Source organism: Pituophis catenifer, unplaced genomic scaffold (assembly GCF_029215685.1).
Source record: "Pituophis catenifer annectens isolate HBS135680 unplaced genomic scaffold, rPitCat1.0.hap2 SCAF_4, whole genome shotgun sequence".
NCBI lineage: Eukaryota > Metazoa > Chordata > Lepidosauria > Squamata > Colubridae > Pituophis > Pituophis catenifer.
Window position 1 is genome coordinate 94,621,634 of NW_027256884.1, and position 16,855 is coordinate 94,638,488.

Here is a 16,855-nt window from a genome sequence, read left to right on the forward strand (position 1 = left end):
TCATTTAATTACCTATACCTGGAGCATAATTTCTATAACAAAGTGCTAGCGCGTATAAGTCATACAATAGCATAAACAAGGCCTGCTAAATGTTATTTTTTGAATTCCTAAGACTACTTGTTGAGTTTTAAAATGTGCCCATAACTATATTTGCAGAAGTGCATTTCAATTTTATAAACAGGTCTGTCATTGTAAAATTTAGGATTAAATGAGTGCCTCTTCCTACAAACTAAGCTCGCTATAATAAATTAAACTTAGGAAAATGTTATACTTTTTATCTAAAAAGAGTGCTATCTAAACAATATGTAGGATTTTGTTTTTCTTTTGCAGACTTAACTCTCTGATATTTACTTTTGTAGAGATTTTTCTTTGCTTATATAATGAGACTTATGTGTTAGTTTAAATAGGGGACTCTAATGCATTATCATCAATAGATGTGTATTTCTTGTCTGCCTCATTCATAAACCTGTTCTGTATGAAGATTGGTAACAGAGTAGAGGCCCTGTAAGTAATGCAATGGAAAAATGCATGTTTTAAATTTCTTAAGATTATATCATTCTGCTACTTTGCTACTTCCATTTGCAATCTTGTACATTAACAAGGACGTACCAGCAGAAGCCTTTTGTGTTTGTATGTTTTCTTTTCACTGTTCCAGCTAACGTGCAGAACAGTAGTGCACGTATGTTCCCAGGTTTCTCAAATGGCTTACCACAAAATTATTTACAACTTACTCCATGGTAGGTTACATAAGTCTGAAAAGACTGCAGCCTAAGGAGGTGGGGGGGAGTAAAATTGTCTTTTAATCTATATGCATAGTAAAAATCATGGCAAGAGGCATTACACTTTTTTAAAAAAATCACAATTTTACATGTGCAAAATTTTGTCGAAAATGAGATTCAGAGGAGCAAACAATCGAGACTTTACTTGAACCTGCTTTATTATTTTAATAAAATTTGTGCATATAGTGAACAAGGAAATCAGTAATGCTATCCAGCCAAGATAATACAATATTGTTAAACAGATTTACTGTATGGACAGAAAAGGCCAAGGCTTCAGTCTTCTGCTTCAGTACTTGAAAGTTAACCTGTGTTGAATTTTCTGTGAAATGTGCTTCCAAATAAATTGCATAAAATCAGGCTACATAAATGTAATTTTTAGGCATAAGGCTATATCTGGCAACTTGTTATTTATGGTGGTTCACTCTAGTATGTGTTCAAAACAAGCTTGTATTCGGATTTTCTTACAGCTGAAGTGGGTGCATATGTGCACATCTGTGGGAAAGACAAATGTTAGGGTTTTTGCAAATACATTATGAAGCAATTTCATAATCATAATGTTGGATATAAGCATGGCATTCAAAATATCCTGAGTGGGTGAATGAAGATACTAATAATTGTCTATTGAATATAGACTTAGCTTTACTCCCAGAAAATCAATAGGCCTTGGTCATTGCTTGCTTTTCACAGTAATTTCAATAGAATTTAAGTATAGCCAAAAAAGTACAAGTCTAATTAGAATTAAACTGCAATAAATTTAGATGAGCTTCCTTCCATGTGGAACTATTCTGAATTGATCTTCAAATATTTGATGCCTTTCTGATTATCTTTTAAAAAACTAATTTCTAATGCCAACTTTCAATCCTAATACTGGATTAAAAAAAGTTTTACCCAACCAGTCTAGTTTACTATAGAAAGTCTCTTCCTAGCTAAGGAATGTTCTTACAACAACATCCACCATTTTAACACATATTTTTGAGAGTTAAATCGATTAGCAACTATACCAAATTTTAACTACTAAATTCTTAACTTGTTTCTGTGTCTCTGGTAACATTTTTTTTCATTTGAACAAAATAAGGAACATAATTATAATGTAATAACTGCATTTAATTTATAGATGCACATTGTATGAATAATCTTGCTACCCTTTTTTACTATTCCATCTTTGAATTTGCTGCTAGGGTGGTTTTTGTTTGCTTTGTTTTTGGGTTTGCTCATGCATGTTGAGCATTCATTGTCTTTATGTTTTTAATGCTCTGTGTTAACTTTACAGAATAAAACATTTTAAAATAAAGACTGCTTGAAGCAATATGTTATATTTAGAAGCATCGAAGTACTAATGAATTTTTCTCTCTTTTATTGCTCTTTGTAGATTTGAATGGGTGTCAATATAATTAATTGCTTTGCTTCGTTATATGAGGAAAAAGTTGGTTAAATTATTGAATATAATGATGCTATCCTGAATTGTATTTTAAAACTGCTCTTCCTTCAAAAATAGTTCAGGGAAATAATATATGGATTTTTCCATCCCAGTGCTCTACAAGTTTTATTTTTATAATATTAGACTGAGAGTTACTGATTGGTCTGAGGCAGATTGGGAGCCTCAAAAAGAAGTACGGATGAACACAGATTTCCATACATTAAGTTCTTTTTTAAATTGTCTCTCTGAAGATGGTTAATTAGTAGCCACTTTTTCTTCTGCTTTGTTGTGTCTATTTCTCCCCAGACTGCCCAGCCAAGTCCCTGCAATTTTCCTGGCAAGGTTTTTCAGAAGTAGTTTGCCACTGCCTCCTTCCTAGACCAAATGCTACAAGATTAAACAGAAGCAATTTGTGTGGCCAACAATGACCCTTCCTCATGAAAGCAATACTATTTTGAGGATAGTGCCTTTTTTTTCTGCCAAGAAGCTTCTGGTGGTCTTCATGCAAAGCCAAAGGAAAGTACCTGGTTTCCTTTGAACTTGAAAACAGGTGGTTCTCCTCTGAACACAATGATATCTGAGATTATTCATGAAATAAGAGATAATTTGCACATTTCTGTAATTACTCCACATTGTAAGAATTAGCAGGAATAGCAACTTGTTTTTTGGATATTTTTCACATGTTCAAAAAATCAATAAATATCAGATTCCTTGAGACTAAATTCTTTCAGATCACCATCTAGCATCAAGATGTAATTTTTAGCCTAGGAATTTAAATAAAAAGCACAGAAAATTACACACTGCATTTTACACTTTGCATTCCTCCACTGAAAAAATATTTTTTTAAAATGAATGAAATTATAACTAATTGCCTATAGATGGCACTGTTTTGCAAATAATGTCTATTTTAAGTGCTTTTTTAAAAAATTGATCTGGTGACTTCCTTTTTCCAGTATGAAATTATTTGAAAGGCCACATTTTGCAAAGAGTTTCAAAACTTACCTCTTATAGTATTACACCATTAGCATAAAAAGGGTATGTGCCCATAGCTCATCCTAGAATCTCAGGTGGATTTTTTTTTCTTCCTGCGCATTATCCCCACATGATAAGGATCCTAGAAACGTTTTCCATTTGTTTTAAAGTAATATTTGTTTTACTGACAATAGTTTATATAGCTTGTCAGTTCCCTTGAGAGGACTAATGTCGCAGGACTTTATAATTAATAACCACATCTTGAATTGCAATTGGAGACCGACTGGCAACCAATGCAGGTTGTGTAGCTGCAGCAGTTTCTTAACTCTTTTTTTTTAAAATGCAAATAAAATTTTGGTCCTTTGCCTTCATCCATGTTCAAACCCTGTATTCTTTTCTGTCATTTCTATAGTTTCTAACCTCATCATTTTACTCTCAATATACAGATAAACTATAACCATTTGCTCTTCCTGGAGAAAAGTTTTAGTAATAGACAGGAATAAAAGAATATCTGTAATAAAAAAATTATACTTGTATGTAATTGGCAACATACATAAAACCGCCAAAGGAGAGCATCTATTCTTTCAATTTTGGAATAGTTTTTTTTTTTTCCCTTATAGTTGCCTTTTCACTTTCCTCCTTTGAAACTTTTAGGCAAGACATCTCAACAGCTTCGTATTTAAATATATATCTAGAGTTATTGATGGTAAAAGCCATTTTCCATAGCTTATTTGTATCCTCATAATGCCATGCAGACAGATTTTATTTGTAATAATAGAATCTTGGGATTGAAAAGTTGGAAGAGTTGGAATCTATGCCAACCTGCTGCAATGTACAGTAAAATCCCTTAAACTATCCATGAGCAAATGTTTTCCAGTTTCTTCTTAAAAATCTACAAAGATGAAGGGCTCATAACTTTCATTTTGGTGATATTAAATCAAATTAGAGTTGAGATTTTTATTGGAAGAAGGTGGTACCATTTAGAGAAAAAAAATATTTAGAAGACAGAAGGTTTTTTTTTTTTTTTTTTGTCATTAGCCCTTCTAACTGAGGGCCTTCCATGTGGAAATTCTGACGCAGTGAATCAATGAAATGACTAATAGTGCAGCGGAGGCTTGCAATTACAAATTGTTTTAATTGATTCCTGTACAAGTGACATATTCATGGGCACGGAACTATACAATATACTACTGCCTTGTGCTTGGTGTGTTTATGTCCCCATTTGATGAATTTCTGACTGTACTGTATAGTTGCTAGCAACAGGTTGATATAATTAAGGTAAAAGAGCCTGAATGCAGAATTACCAACATGCCAGCATTAGTAGCTTGAAAGACAATGGAGGTCTACTATCGTGACAAAACAACAGCTGTTATTTTATTTTTGATGTGTGTTTAAGCATGGAACAGCAAAGGTAGAATTATATATCCTGTTAATGGCCAGGAAGAAAGCACTGATTGCTGATCACACTCTGAATTCAGGTAGAGTTCAGAGAGGGTAAGCAACAGCTGGCTGACAGTTCGTTCTGAGTGCTAGATTTGGAAACGTCTAAACATGCCCTCATTAATAGCATTCTAATATCTGAATAGATCTTAAAGTAGTTGATACAGCCCATGTTTCTTTTTTGCACATTTCATATTGGATTTGTCATGCTGAATTCAGAAGTTTTGGAAAATAAGGCTTGTTGTCTGGAAAAACCCAGTAGAAATATCTTCTGATCATGTCTCATTTGCTTATTATTTTTTTTTCAATCATAAAACCACAAACCTTGAACACAATGCTCAGAAACGTTTGCTCGTTCTGTTTGAAAGTCTCCTTTTTGCTTAACATAATCTTGATGTAATACCTCTGAACCTCAACTTTTAATCAACTGTGATTAAAAGATCAGGATTGTCTGTGGGCATCTAGTTCCTTCCTCAGTTTTCTTTCTTTCTGTGCAAGTTTCCAAAACGTCCTCTGATATATTGAAGAATAGATGAAGAACATGGGCACATGCTGATTCCTGAGCAACAGTAAGTTGTGAAATTTTAACTTTATTAATTGTAGTTAGGTTTGCTACCTCCCAAATGTTTCAGTTCCCAAAACTACTGAGAAGACCAAAAGGAAGGTTATTTAAAAATAATTCTTAAGAGTCTTACTATAGCTCGTTGAACCATTGTGTTTATTTTCTGTGGCCTAGCTTCATGCAATATGCTAATCCATAATGTGATTTCGAAACCATGATTTGTAGGTTTGCATGTCTATTGTGTTTTGTTTAATAAACCATGATTAAAGAAATAATGGGTTTATATAATGTGTGCACCAGGTGGTATGTTAATACATTTTCCAGTGGGACCACAGCACAGCATCAAAAATTAATTTCATCACCCAATCTGTTCAGGTAATCAAATGTATAGACATTTTCTCTCTTACAAATGTTTGTCAATATTTCTGGATCACCAAGCATGATCAATTCTCACTTTGGTTTTAATGGAGGGTTTGGAAGATGCTGATACATCTGCCTTGTTTTTCAGATCTTCCTTTTAGCTGCAATTTTGTTGGCATGGACCAGCACAGTTTATATTAAATCTACTGAAATGAAGTTTTAACAAATATGGTACATCTGAACAAAGTATTGTAGCAATTTTTAAAACCATTTTAGCCTTACATTTTAAAATATCTTTAAACAGTTATCTGAAACTACACTGATACTACTTTGATTTGGGTTTGCTTCCTTTTATTCTTCAGTGGTTCCTCTTACAAGATGGAAAAGATGCTAAAAGATAGCACAACAGTAAGGTTGTGTTTGGAAACCAAGAGCAGCAATTCTACTGCAGGATGATCTGGGCTGAAAAAAAAATCTGCTTTGTGTGAGATAAAGCTCTTTTCCACCCACTTCTTTCTTTCACTTCTCATGATCTCGCTGCTTGTGAGCACTCAAAGATGACTTAAGAATGTCCAATGATGCTAAAGACAATATATCTGTTCCACAGATTCCCTTCCATTTTCACAATGACCCTGAAGTGAGGAGAAGTCCAGGCCATGTACATAGGCAACGTTGTACTACTGCTTCTCTTGTTGATGCTGATGGTGGACAACTCATTGACACATGGTAAGGGACACTACTAAGAAAGATCTTCTTCAAAATAATAGCAATATGTGCATGAATTCTCTTTCTAGATGCTGCATAAGGATTTGTGTGGGAAAACTACAGCTCTATTTAGATGAATATATGAAGCATGATATGAGCTTAGTACTCTTCATCCATATCTTATTAAAATTCTAATTCTGTTAAACATATTTATGACCAAGTTGTTAACTTTCGCAGGACAAAAAAGCAACACAGTATATTTTTCAATTGTACTCTTTGTGTTTATGTGATTGAATAGTATAGATAAACAGTTATATGTATATTTTCTAGATCTGATTAGAATGTAGCTTCCTATAAAGCAGGTTTGCGCAGGCCAGTTCTTTTAATTTAACTACAAACAAGTGCATTTTGTCAGCAAATGTTTAACAGATTTTAACATGAGCCAATGGATAAAAAAGCAGTTTGGATTTTAATTTGTGAAATGTGCAAAAACAGTAAATGTATATATATTTTTTTCAAAAATGCAAAAATGTGTTTATTGCATTTTGTGTGTGTGTGTATTCATACATACACATATATGCACATGTATAAATACTACAAAAATAGAGACGATCGAAGCAAACATGTATGTTATGAAAAACAAGTTTATAGATTTAAGTTTAAGTGCCCATTAATATTCACTGTGAAAAACCACTTGGGGATACTTTGCACAACCCTAGTTTACACCTTCTTCCTAACATGTGGGAATTTGGAATAGACAGGGCTTCAAATTCCTGGCCCGCAGGCTGGATGTGTCATGCACTGGCCACACCTATTCCTGGTTTAGCAAAAGGGGGAAAAGTCCCGATATGTCACGTGACGCCACTATGACGAAGTGAGTTTGACACCCCTGGAATAGAGTATCAAAGGGAACGGTAGTACCATCTATGGTGATTTCAACTTTCCTTGTTTTTAAAAATGTATTATGGTTGGTCCTAATCTTGACTTAGCCTGGAGATCCAAAACTTATTGAGAAAATTTGGGCATGGTTGTAAAGCCAAATGGCTGGCCTGGGATGACATGTGAATTGGAAGGCAAGGGGGATCTAGGAAGAGAATTTTTAATGACAAAATAATAATTAGTAGATTTTATCCCACTTTTTAATATATAATTCAAGGTGGAAAATATAACTAATACCCCTTCTTCTTCCTATTCCCCCTCAAAAACAACTCTGTGAGGAGGGTTGGGCTGAGAATGAGAGCCTGGCCCAAAGCTACCCAACCGGTTTTTGTGTCTAAGGCAAGACTATGCAGTAACTCACAATTTCCTGGTTTCTAGGCCAACACCTTAACCACTTTACCAAAGTGGGTCTTTTGAATAGTTGCTTTATTGGCATAGCAGACTGCTAGGTTCCAGATATTTTAATATCAGCTTCTCTTGCTTTCCACATGGGTTTATCCCACCAGTCTGTCTTCATCCTTCCCAGATATACACACTGCTGTCAGCCAGGCAATGTGGATCTCTAGATCAGGGGTGACATTCAGTTTTTTTTCATACTGGTTCTGTGGGCGTGGTTTGGTGGGGGTCATGTGACTGAGTGGCCATGGCTAACTTGACGTCACTCACGGCAAGGTGGAACAGCATCACCCCACCAAGCCACGCCCACAGAACCGACAGAAAAGTTCAACCAAGTCTTCTAGTGTTCAACCTGTCTGCTTCTCATCTCCTTCTCATGTTTGCTCTGTGTGTATGAGCCCGAAAAGGAGGAGAGAAGCAGCCATGTTGAATGCTGTGGCAAAGAGAAACCTCCATTCACAGCGGAGCTGCTGCTCCCTTTATGGTCCCTCCCTGGCCTCCTCCCTTCTGGGGGCACCTTAAAGGTACAGGCTGCAGCAGCTCCACTGTGAATGGAGGGAGAAAATTTCGGAATCTTTCTGCTGCAGCATTTAATGTTGAATGCTGTGGCAGTGAGAAGCCTCCATTCACAGCAGAGCTGCTGCTCCCTTTATGGTCCCCCCCTACCTCCCGGGGGTCGAATACCTTAAAGGGACAGGCAGGCTGCCGCAGCTCCCTTCCAAGCAGGCTCCCTTCCCTTTGCTGCGAAGGAAGGAAGAAAAGTTCAGCCAGGTCTTCTCCTCCTTCTCGGGCATACACACAGAGCGGAAGGGGTGAGTGGCGGGTGAGTGGCAAGCGGGCAAGCGGGTGGGGGTGGGAGGGACCAACCATGGGTGGTTTTTACCGGTTCGGCAAACGACTTCAAGTTGCCACTACCGGTACACACAATCCAGTCCGAACCAGTCAAATTCCACCCCTGCTCTAGATCTGGTTCTTGGGAAGAGAGTATTCAAATGTTAATCTACCATTGCTGGAGCCTTGTGAGAACCTGGTTTCAGGCCAGCAGTAGAAATGAATTCTGATGGGAAAAGCAGACAAATATATTTATCATTGTAGGGAATTGTGTACAAAAGAGTTGAGAATCCCTGGCCTAACCTGCATATGAGTGTTTTCTCTGTCTTGATCAGAGGAATTTTGCTTCCCCTTAAAATATGGTTTTTTGGGGGGCTTCCACTTCTCCTTTAACTTCTGTTTTTCTTGTCCACATGAAAAGAACAAAGGTTAGTTGTTTCAAATGAGTTGACATACTACACATGAGGAATTAAAATGGTAAGAGGAGAACTTATTTCTAAGTCCTGGAAAGGGAAGTTGAATTTTTCTCTCAGTTCTTACCTACTCATATTTGTCCTTTTCTAATATCCTTATCTGCAATACAAATTTAGGCTCTTGTTTCTTTCCCCCTCAATTTTTTTCCCTTGGTGCAAGTTTTGTGCACCAATAAATTACATCCACTTATTTTGATTATCTCTCATTCCACCACTGTCCTTGCCCCCACCAGTATTAAGATTATTGATTAATGGTTGACAGTTACTTCTGTTAATGTATATATCCATACCATAATCACTACAAACATATCACACCAGCAATTAGGCCCAAAACAGGAAGAATTTTTTAAATATAACACTAGAATGGGGGAAAAAAAGAACAAGAATCCAAATTTACAATTTCACAGACTATTTATATATTTATCAAAAAGTTTGCAAGCTTCATATGAAATGTCAAAAGAGAATTATTAGGCTTTCCCCTTGCAAATTTCAATAATACTTTTACACATCCAAAGAAATAACTCCGAAGTTTGAAAACATGAATTGTTTCTACTTTAAACCTACACTGTTTCTAGCCCAAATAAACCATCAAAAGTCCTATTTCACCTATTGTAACTTCTTTTTCTACATCTCCCAAAAGTTATATAAGTCAGGAGTCCCAACCTCTGGACCGCGGCCCACTACTGGGCCGTGAGCTGGTTGCAACCAGGCCATGGAAACTTCAAGCACGTGCACACACACACTCCATTTGTGTGAGTGGTGGATGTGCACGCCGGTCATGCAAATGGAGCTGCATGCGCTTGCCAGCCACTCTCGTAGAACCATCCTGTTGCCCCCCCCCCCAATTTGCAAAACTGGAAAGATTGGGGAACTCTGATATAAGGCACTGATGGGTTCCAATTCTCAAACTTCAGACACCTTATTTTAATTCAGCCTTCAAGTATTTGCAATGACTTTTTAATCATTTCTGCTTTTTTCAGTAACGGCTACACTATCAGCTTTTGGCATTTATTTAGAAAAGTGACTTTTAAAGTCAAACAGGAGGATGAAGAAAAGGAATTATTTGACTTGGTTCTCATGTAGAAAAGTTGATTTTAAATTAGTTGTTTGTTTTTTTAAGAAGCAAACTTTTCCATCTGTTATTTTAGAGGTGGTGAGTAATGATAATTGAGAGTCTTAAACTGGAATAGGCCTGGGCTTTTCTCAATGTCTGTGAGGGCCTGGGGACTTTAAATTTACTTGTTGCTATTGGGTTCCTATATCGTCTAAGGGAACAGAAGCCTCATTAGATGTTCTAATGATAGGGAAGTTGATTTATCTGTCAAGAAGGCTGTTCATAAATTTGGGTCCTTAACCCTTTGATCTTCTAACTTTCATACCTGGCTTCTGTTTCTGACTACTCAGCAATGGTATCACTTTTTATTGTGAACAAACTAGTAGTCCCAAAGCCAATATAAAGCCTATGACAACTTTGCATAATTCTAAATATATTCACTGGTCACTGAACGTTTATTATCATCATGTTCAAAAGCCTATGTGTTCCTGACATTTAAATAAGACTTACAAAAAAAATTAACTTGTGAAAGGGAAAAAAAAATCCCCCACAGAAAGTGATAAAAGATGTCTGTTAGATATTGCGTACATTGCTACTACTGAGATACATACGTTATGCAAAACATAATTTCCCATCTTGCTTTTCTCTCTCAGATTCTGAGGATGATAACTGCACCACCATTACTATTGAAAGAGGTACAAAATACTATAGAAATCTTGGTGACTCAGCCATTCTAGAGTGCCCGGTGACCTACTGCATCAAAAAGCCTATAATGAACTGGTATATGCTGAACAAGAGCGAAGAGAAGTTCCATATTTTGTATCCTGAAAAAGAACGGTCCATTTCATGGATAAGTGAAAAGACATTTGCTTTGAATTTTCAATCAGTTCATAAAAATGACAGTGGGCAATATCGTTGTGAAGCGATAGTAAGAGAAAATAAACTTGCAAGTCATGTTGTAGAATTAATTGTTCAAGGTAAGTTTTCAGGCAGTATTTATTCAGTTTATCATTTAAAGCTCTCGCACCACCCATCTTCACACAACATAGTTCAGCATAATGCCTTGGGAGTAGTTATGAAGTTGGGAAGAGACAGACACTAAAATATTAATAATTCATTCAATCTGCTGATATTATCAACTAATGACTCTCTTTTTATGTTATTATGCTCAAAAAAAATCAACATTATCATCAACAATATGATTATCTATGCTATACTAATAAAAACTATTTTTTAATCTTTTTATTTTAAAAAAATCTACGTTTTCATTCTAAATAAGTGACTAATGTAGTTAACAGACCAGATAAGGGTTATAAATTTAAGCTTAAAATAAAACCAACAAAGCTACTCTTGGAACAAGATGATCAGGGAATAGAAATTTATTTTGTTGAGGATGAGATCACGTTCTGGTTCACAATTTAGGTATAGGCCTGAATGTGAATGTCCAGTTTTTTAGATTGCCAAATCTGTATTCGCACAGTTAAAAAGTAGTAGAGTACTATGTCTGTTCCATGGTATGTTACTTCTGGGTAATAAATGCTCCAATTATATAATTTTGAACCATAATATGAGCTACCTTTGAAAGGTATCTAGAAACTTCAACTGGTCCAGAGACTAGTTATAGAAAACGTAAAAACCTCATTCAGTCCACTTCCAAACACAATTTGGAGGAATAACTATATCTTACAAGGAGCAGACTACTTGAAAAAGTTCATTTTTCCATAGCATCCTGCATGGGTTTTGTTAAATTATCTGGATTACTAAACTTTTTCAATATCACGCCTTAGCATTCATCACTAACATGATAGAGGATGTTTCTAGTATCTGCTCTCATGTTTTTTTTGCAAAGCAGAACAAATTAGCTCCAACTTTGTTGTAATAGCAGTCAAAAATATATTTACTGAGTTTAATTTAAGGGCTGATTTGTTGTTTTCCATCTTCCAACAATTACAACTTCTCTCTCCCCCCCCCACCCTTTCCCGGTGTGTGTGTGTTTTACCTTCAAGTCAGTATTGACTTCTGTTGACTGCCTGAATAAGTCTCTGCAGTTTTCTTGGGAAGATTTTGGAAATTGTTTGCCATTGTCTGCTTCTAGGATTGACAGAGAGGGGCCAGCCCAAGGTCACCCAATTGTCTATGTGCCTAGGGCCAGATTAGAATTCACGGAATCACAGTTTCCATCTTAGTGTTTTGACCACTACAGCAAACTAGTTATCATATCCCCAAATGTTTGTGTTATTTAGTAAGAAATGCAAAGTTTCAATTCCTTATGTTCAATCTTCAAATCGCTTTCCTGATTGAACTCAGTATTTTTTTTCTCTTCAAGGCCAGATTTACTCGGACTTGAACATTGCATGGGCTTGGACATTAAAATATGGTATATTAGTGATATTTGACCATGTTCATAACCATAATAAGCCTAAAAAGGTTACAGTTATAACCATAATAGCTGTATTCACACAGTACTGAACATCAGAGCCAAGCAAACACATTGCAAATTGCCACAAGACGTAAAACTGAATGATTTATAGTCTGGTGTCCCAAAAGTGAAAAGTGAAACATCTTCAAACAAAGTCCAATTGCCTTTTGAAAAAGCACCTTTGGGACAACCACAACCTGTATGACTGAAAATCTCCATTGATATAGTCTTGTGTCTTAATATTTAAAAGCTTAAAAATAATTGTGAATACTGAATTGAGTGCGGGAAATCAAGACCTATTAACAGCTTTGGAGACTTTTTCTCACATGGGAAATAATGCTGGTAAATAGGAATACTTATAAAACCCCATCCTCAACACTGAGACCTTTACTGACACATTTTCTTTCAACCTGCAATTTATTCCTTTCACATAACCTCTCTGACCTTTTAGATTTATTGATACTATTCTATCTACAGTGCATCCTGGAACTCCTTTGAACTAAGCGGCTACAAAGCGCCTTTATTAAAAACCATGCTGCTATTGCTCTGAGTGTTAATAAAATTTTAAATACACTGTCTGTATAGATCACAGTAACGCAACAGTGTTTCCAAGTACTACAAATACTACAGAAGATCAGAAACTACTTGAAAAGAACAAGATGTTGATTATGATTTATTCCATATCATCTCTTGGTACTCTGTTCCTCATTGTTGGCTGCTTTGGATGGCTGTATTTCACAAGGAGGCATCAAGGTATGTTATATAAATAATTTTCATTCTTTCAATCCTCAGTGGGTTCCATAATCAGAGATTTTCCAGTCTCTGCCTTTTGCTTTCAAATCATCTTTTAATTTATTTTGTATGCTTTTGGAAGTATTAATTAGGCTACTTAGTTGAGGCTGACGAAACTCTTAAGTAAAGGTTGTTGATTTCAAATATTAATATCTGATTCTATGAAGAGAAAAGGACATTAGCATTTAAAATCAACAACCTTTATTTCAGAAACAGTTTTGATTTATTTAAAAAGATACTGAGATGTTTCCTTTATGAGAAAATATATTTATGAACAATGTAAGGTTATTTTAACAACATGCTGTCTTTTCCTTCTCAGTAAAAAACGCCCGGAAAGTAAAAAACCCAGAAAGTGGAAATAACAGGGTATGTTTTATTATTAACATGTCTTTAATTTTTTATTCTCATCTTTTCCTATATATGCCATTGCAGATGTAGCTAAATAACATTTTTTATAATAAAGAGATATCAGCAGGAAAACCAATCTTTTGTTCATTAGTCTTAGGATGCTGATGAACTGGAGGAAAAGAAAAATGAATCACCTACATTGGAAAATTTCATTGAATATCACACTTTCCTGTCTCACCTCCAAATACTTAATACACATAATAATGTTTTTCCTCTTACAATCTTGTCATATCATCCTTTCAATGTAGGCCAGGTTGGGAAATAGATTTCACCAAAAGACATGGATTTTTACTTTATTGTTATAGACTACAGTAACAAAATCTTGGACATGAGACAGTTATATGAAAGAAAGTTAACGTGGTGTCACCTTAAGTTTCTTTTTTCACACTCTCTTCCTTTTTTGGGTTTAATTCATATTTTACTAACTGCCTTATTCTTTCTCCTACCCTTGTAGTTCTTGCTTTCTGGCCTGGCCTGTTTCTTGCTTTCTAGCCTGGTGCCTTAACCATTAGACCAAACTGGTTATTCATAGAATAATAGAGTTGTGAGTATTCTAGTCCAACCCCCTGCTCAGGCAGAAGACCCTATACCGTTTCAGATAAATTATTGTCCAATCTCTTTTTGAAAGCCTCCAGTGATGGAGCATCCACAACTTCTGAAGGCAAGTTGTTCCATTGGTTGATTGGTCTCATCGTTATGAAATTTCTCCTTAGTTTTAAGTTAGTTCTGTCTTAGTTCTCCTTAGTTCTAGCTTAGTTCTCCAGAATATAATATGAAAATAAAGGCTTTACTTCCAGAATGTTATCATTTGTACAATGATTGATTTTTCCATTCATGTATGGTTTAAGATGATTCAGCCTTTGAGTCAATAGTTTACTAAATATTATCTTTCTAATGATTTATAACATGCCACCAGTGCACATTACATCATGCTGAACTGCATAAACATATTTGCACTATCAGAGTGTTTGCAATTTCAATATTAGGAAAATGGAATGATGATGGCAGAAGGAAAGAATAAGAGAATAACAGTTTTCTATTTTCACACATTTCCTTAGTAGGATGTTCAATTCTATAGAAATGTTGTTTCTGTGTTTAAAATTAACATCATACTTGATAATTAAATTGTTTGGTAATTGCTCTTTTGTTTGCTGACAACTAACTATACTTATCTATTATATTTTCTATTTCTTGTTATTGTGATGTTTGCTGATAATTGCTATAAGAACACTCAACACTGCAATGATAGCACGGCTCATTTCTCAGATGAGAAAGCCATCTTCAGTGAAGATTCCATGCCTTGTTTGTTTCAAGTTCCCAATGAGAATCAAGACAATTACCAGAAGGCATCTAGAACCAGTCTAAGTTCCATGAAGTTCAAAGAAGGTTTACCAGAATATAAAGAGGACTCAGTTATTTATGCAACATTGAGCCATGGAGAACTTTTTCAGGGAACCAAGACCCCTGAAGAAACTCAATTGACAGAATATGCCATCATTAGACTGAAGAACTAAAAGTGGACATTATTCATTGTTTTATGTTCTCTAGTATGGCTTATCAAGCTTATCCACAAACACCACTTATACCGTTTCTATTTGGAACATTCTTGTGGGGAAAAAATATTATTTACTTGCCAGATAATGCATAGTTAAAGTGAATCACATTTTTTTATGCAATTGCTCTCTCTATTTCCATGTGGCTATCTGATGTATCTCTGTATAACCAGACATTTGCTGACTCAGCAATTGGGATTCCTGTTGTCCTTTTTTGGGATACCATATCTGGCATGTTTGAGACCCTTCCCATAGAATTGTATTGTAAGTTTTTTGCAGAGTAGGTCTCTAGGTCTTTCTCCAACCCTGTAACTAACTTCTCAGCAGTTGCCCTGGGACAGTAACTGCCATGGTCCTTGTAAACCCGGGTGATAACCAATCCATTATGGGATTCCTTTTCTGTTGTCTCCTCATGATTAATGGGTTTGTGGATACTCTTAGTCTGGCTTCTTAGTTGAGACCTATATAGTTTGAGTGACCCTTCTCATATACTCTCTGGTGGTATACCTACAGCATAGTTCTCAATCTTAACAGAACACATGACAAGGGAGTACCCACATGAAGGAGTTTCTATGCTATAACAATATAGCAAAATGGTCATATAATAGCTATAGCACTTAGACTTATATACTGCTTCATAGTGCTTTAAAGCCCTCTCTAAGTGGTTTACAGAGTCAGCATATTGCCCCCAACAATCTGGGCCCTCATTTTACTGATCCCAGAAGGATGGAAGATTGAATCACCTTGAGCCAGTCAGAATCGAACTCCTGGCAGTGAGCAGTGAGTTAGCCTGCAATACTGCATTCTACACCAACCTCTACACCTATCTTTGTAAGGTGGCAGCATTTGCCTATTACAGATTATATCAAGGTTTCTGGTAACTTCGAAGATATTTATAAAAATATAAGTCACAAACTAATTGCTATTTTCATGTATATAGCAATTAATTTGTGACTTATACTTTTATTAATATCTTTGAACTTACTAGAAACTTTGATATAATCTATAGGTTCTTCATCCATTCTTTGCTTCATTAGGAATATGGCCCTTAATAAAAAAAAAATTACTCTCTCTGATCAGATCTATTACATTATTGATTTCATGAGCAGTTTATTACTGAGCTGTTTTTTCAGAAGATATAGATGAATGCTTTATCTGTATTCTATAAAAATTAGAAATAGATATCGATTGCTTAACAAAAAATCAATGAGTTGTCTAAGGAATTAAAACTTGTCTTCTATTAATTTTTACTGCATTTTCAGTTCATTGTGTAATTATTGGGGAAGCTCAACAACTACCTGGTGTTGCAGAAGCTATTCTAATGTGATCTTCCAAAAAATATAATTTATTGAATAACCAGGGTTAGACAAACTATGGCTTAATGTAACATACAATTTCTGGTTATTCAGAGATATTGAGATCAGATGAGATTCTCTATTATAACCCATGCTTTTACTGTCTTTTGTCCTTATGTTCTAATATAGCTTTGATGGCTAAAAGGAACTTGTGATGGAGGCCACATGCTTTCTTTGATTACCATCTGCTAAGAACAACCGGAGGAAATGTCTACGTCTAGGCATTAGGCTTCCAGAGATAAAGTTGGCCATACAATAGCAAACAGGATGCTGGCCTAGATGAATATTTAATCTATTTAATGGGGCATTTTTATATCTCTAATGATTTTTTTTTTAATTTGATTTTTATTATAACATATAGTGATACAATCAGTACATTTTCGGTTCATTGGTGCAATTA

At 35.4% G+C, this 16,855-nt stretch overlaps 1 protein-coding gene across 1 annotated transcript; it reads left to right on the top strand.

The window, feature by feature from the left end:
• The first annotated feature begins 6,106 nt into the window (after positions 1–6,106).
• Positions 6,107–16,142, top strand: LOC139316895 (B- and T-lymphocyte attenuator-like). The gene is made up of 5 exons (XM_070943750.1): positions 6,107–6,256; positions 10,582–10,905; positions 12,933–13,100; positions 13,459–13,505; positions 14,774–16,142. The coding sequence occupies exons 1-5, from the start codon at positions 6,187–6,189 to the stop codon at positions 15,059–15,061; spliced, it is 897 nt and encodes a 298-aa protein (XP_070799851.1). The 5' UTR covers positions 6,107–6,186; the 3' UTR covers positions 15,062–16,142.
• Positions 16,143–16,855: the final 713 nt, after the last annotated feature.

What these genes read in the sequence shown, in the direction of transcription:
- LOC139316895 (XM_070943750.1), top strand. Translation starts at nt 6,187, where the DNA reads ATGTACATAGGCAACGTTGTACTACTGCTTCTCTTGTTGATGCTGATG. An exon ending in TTTCACAAGGAGGCATCAAG is followed by an intron (nt 13,101 to 13,458) that starts GTATGTTATATA and finishes TTTCCTTCTCAG; the next exon opens with TAAAAAACGCCCGGAAAGTA. An exon ending in CAGAAAGTGGAAATAACAGG is followed by an intron (nt 13,506 to 14,773) that starts GTATGTTTTATT and finishes AATTGCTATAAG; the next exon opens with AACACTCAACACTGCAATGA.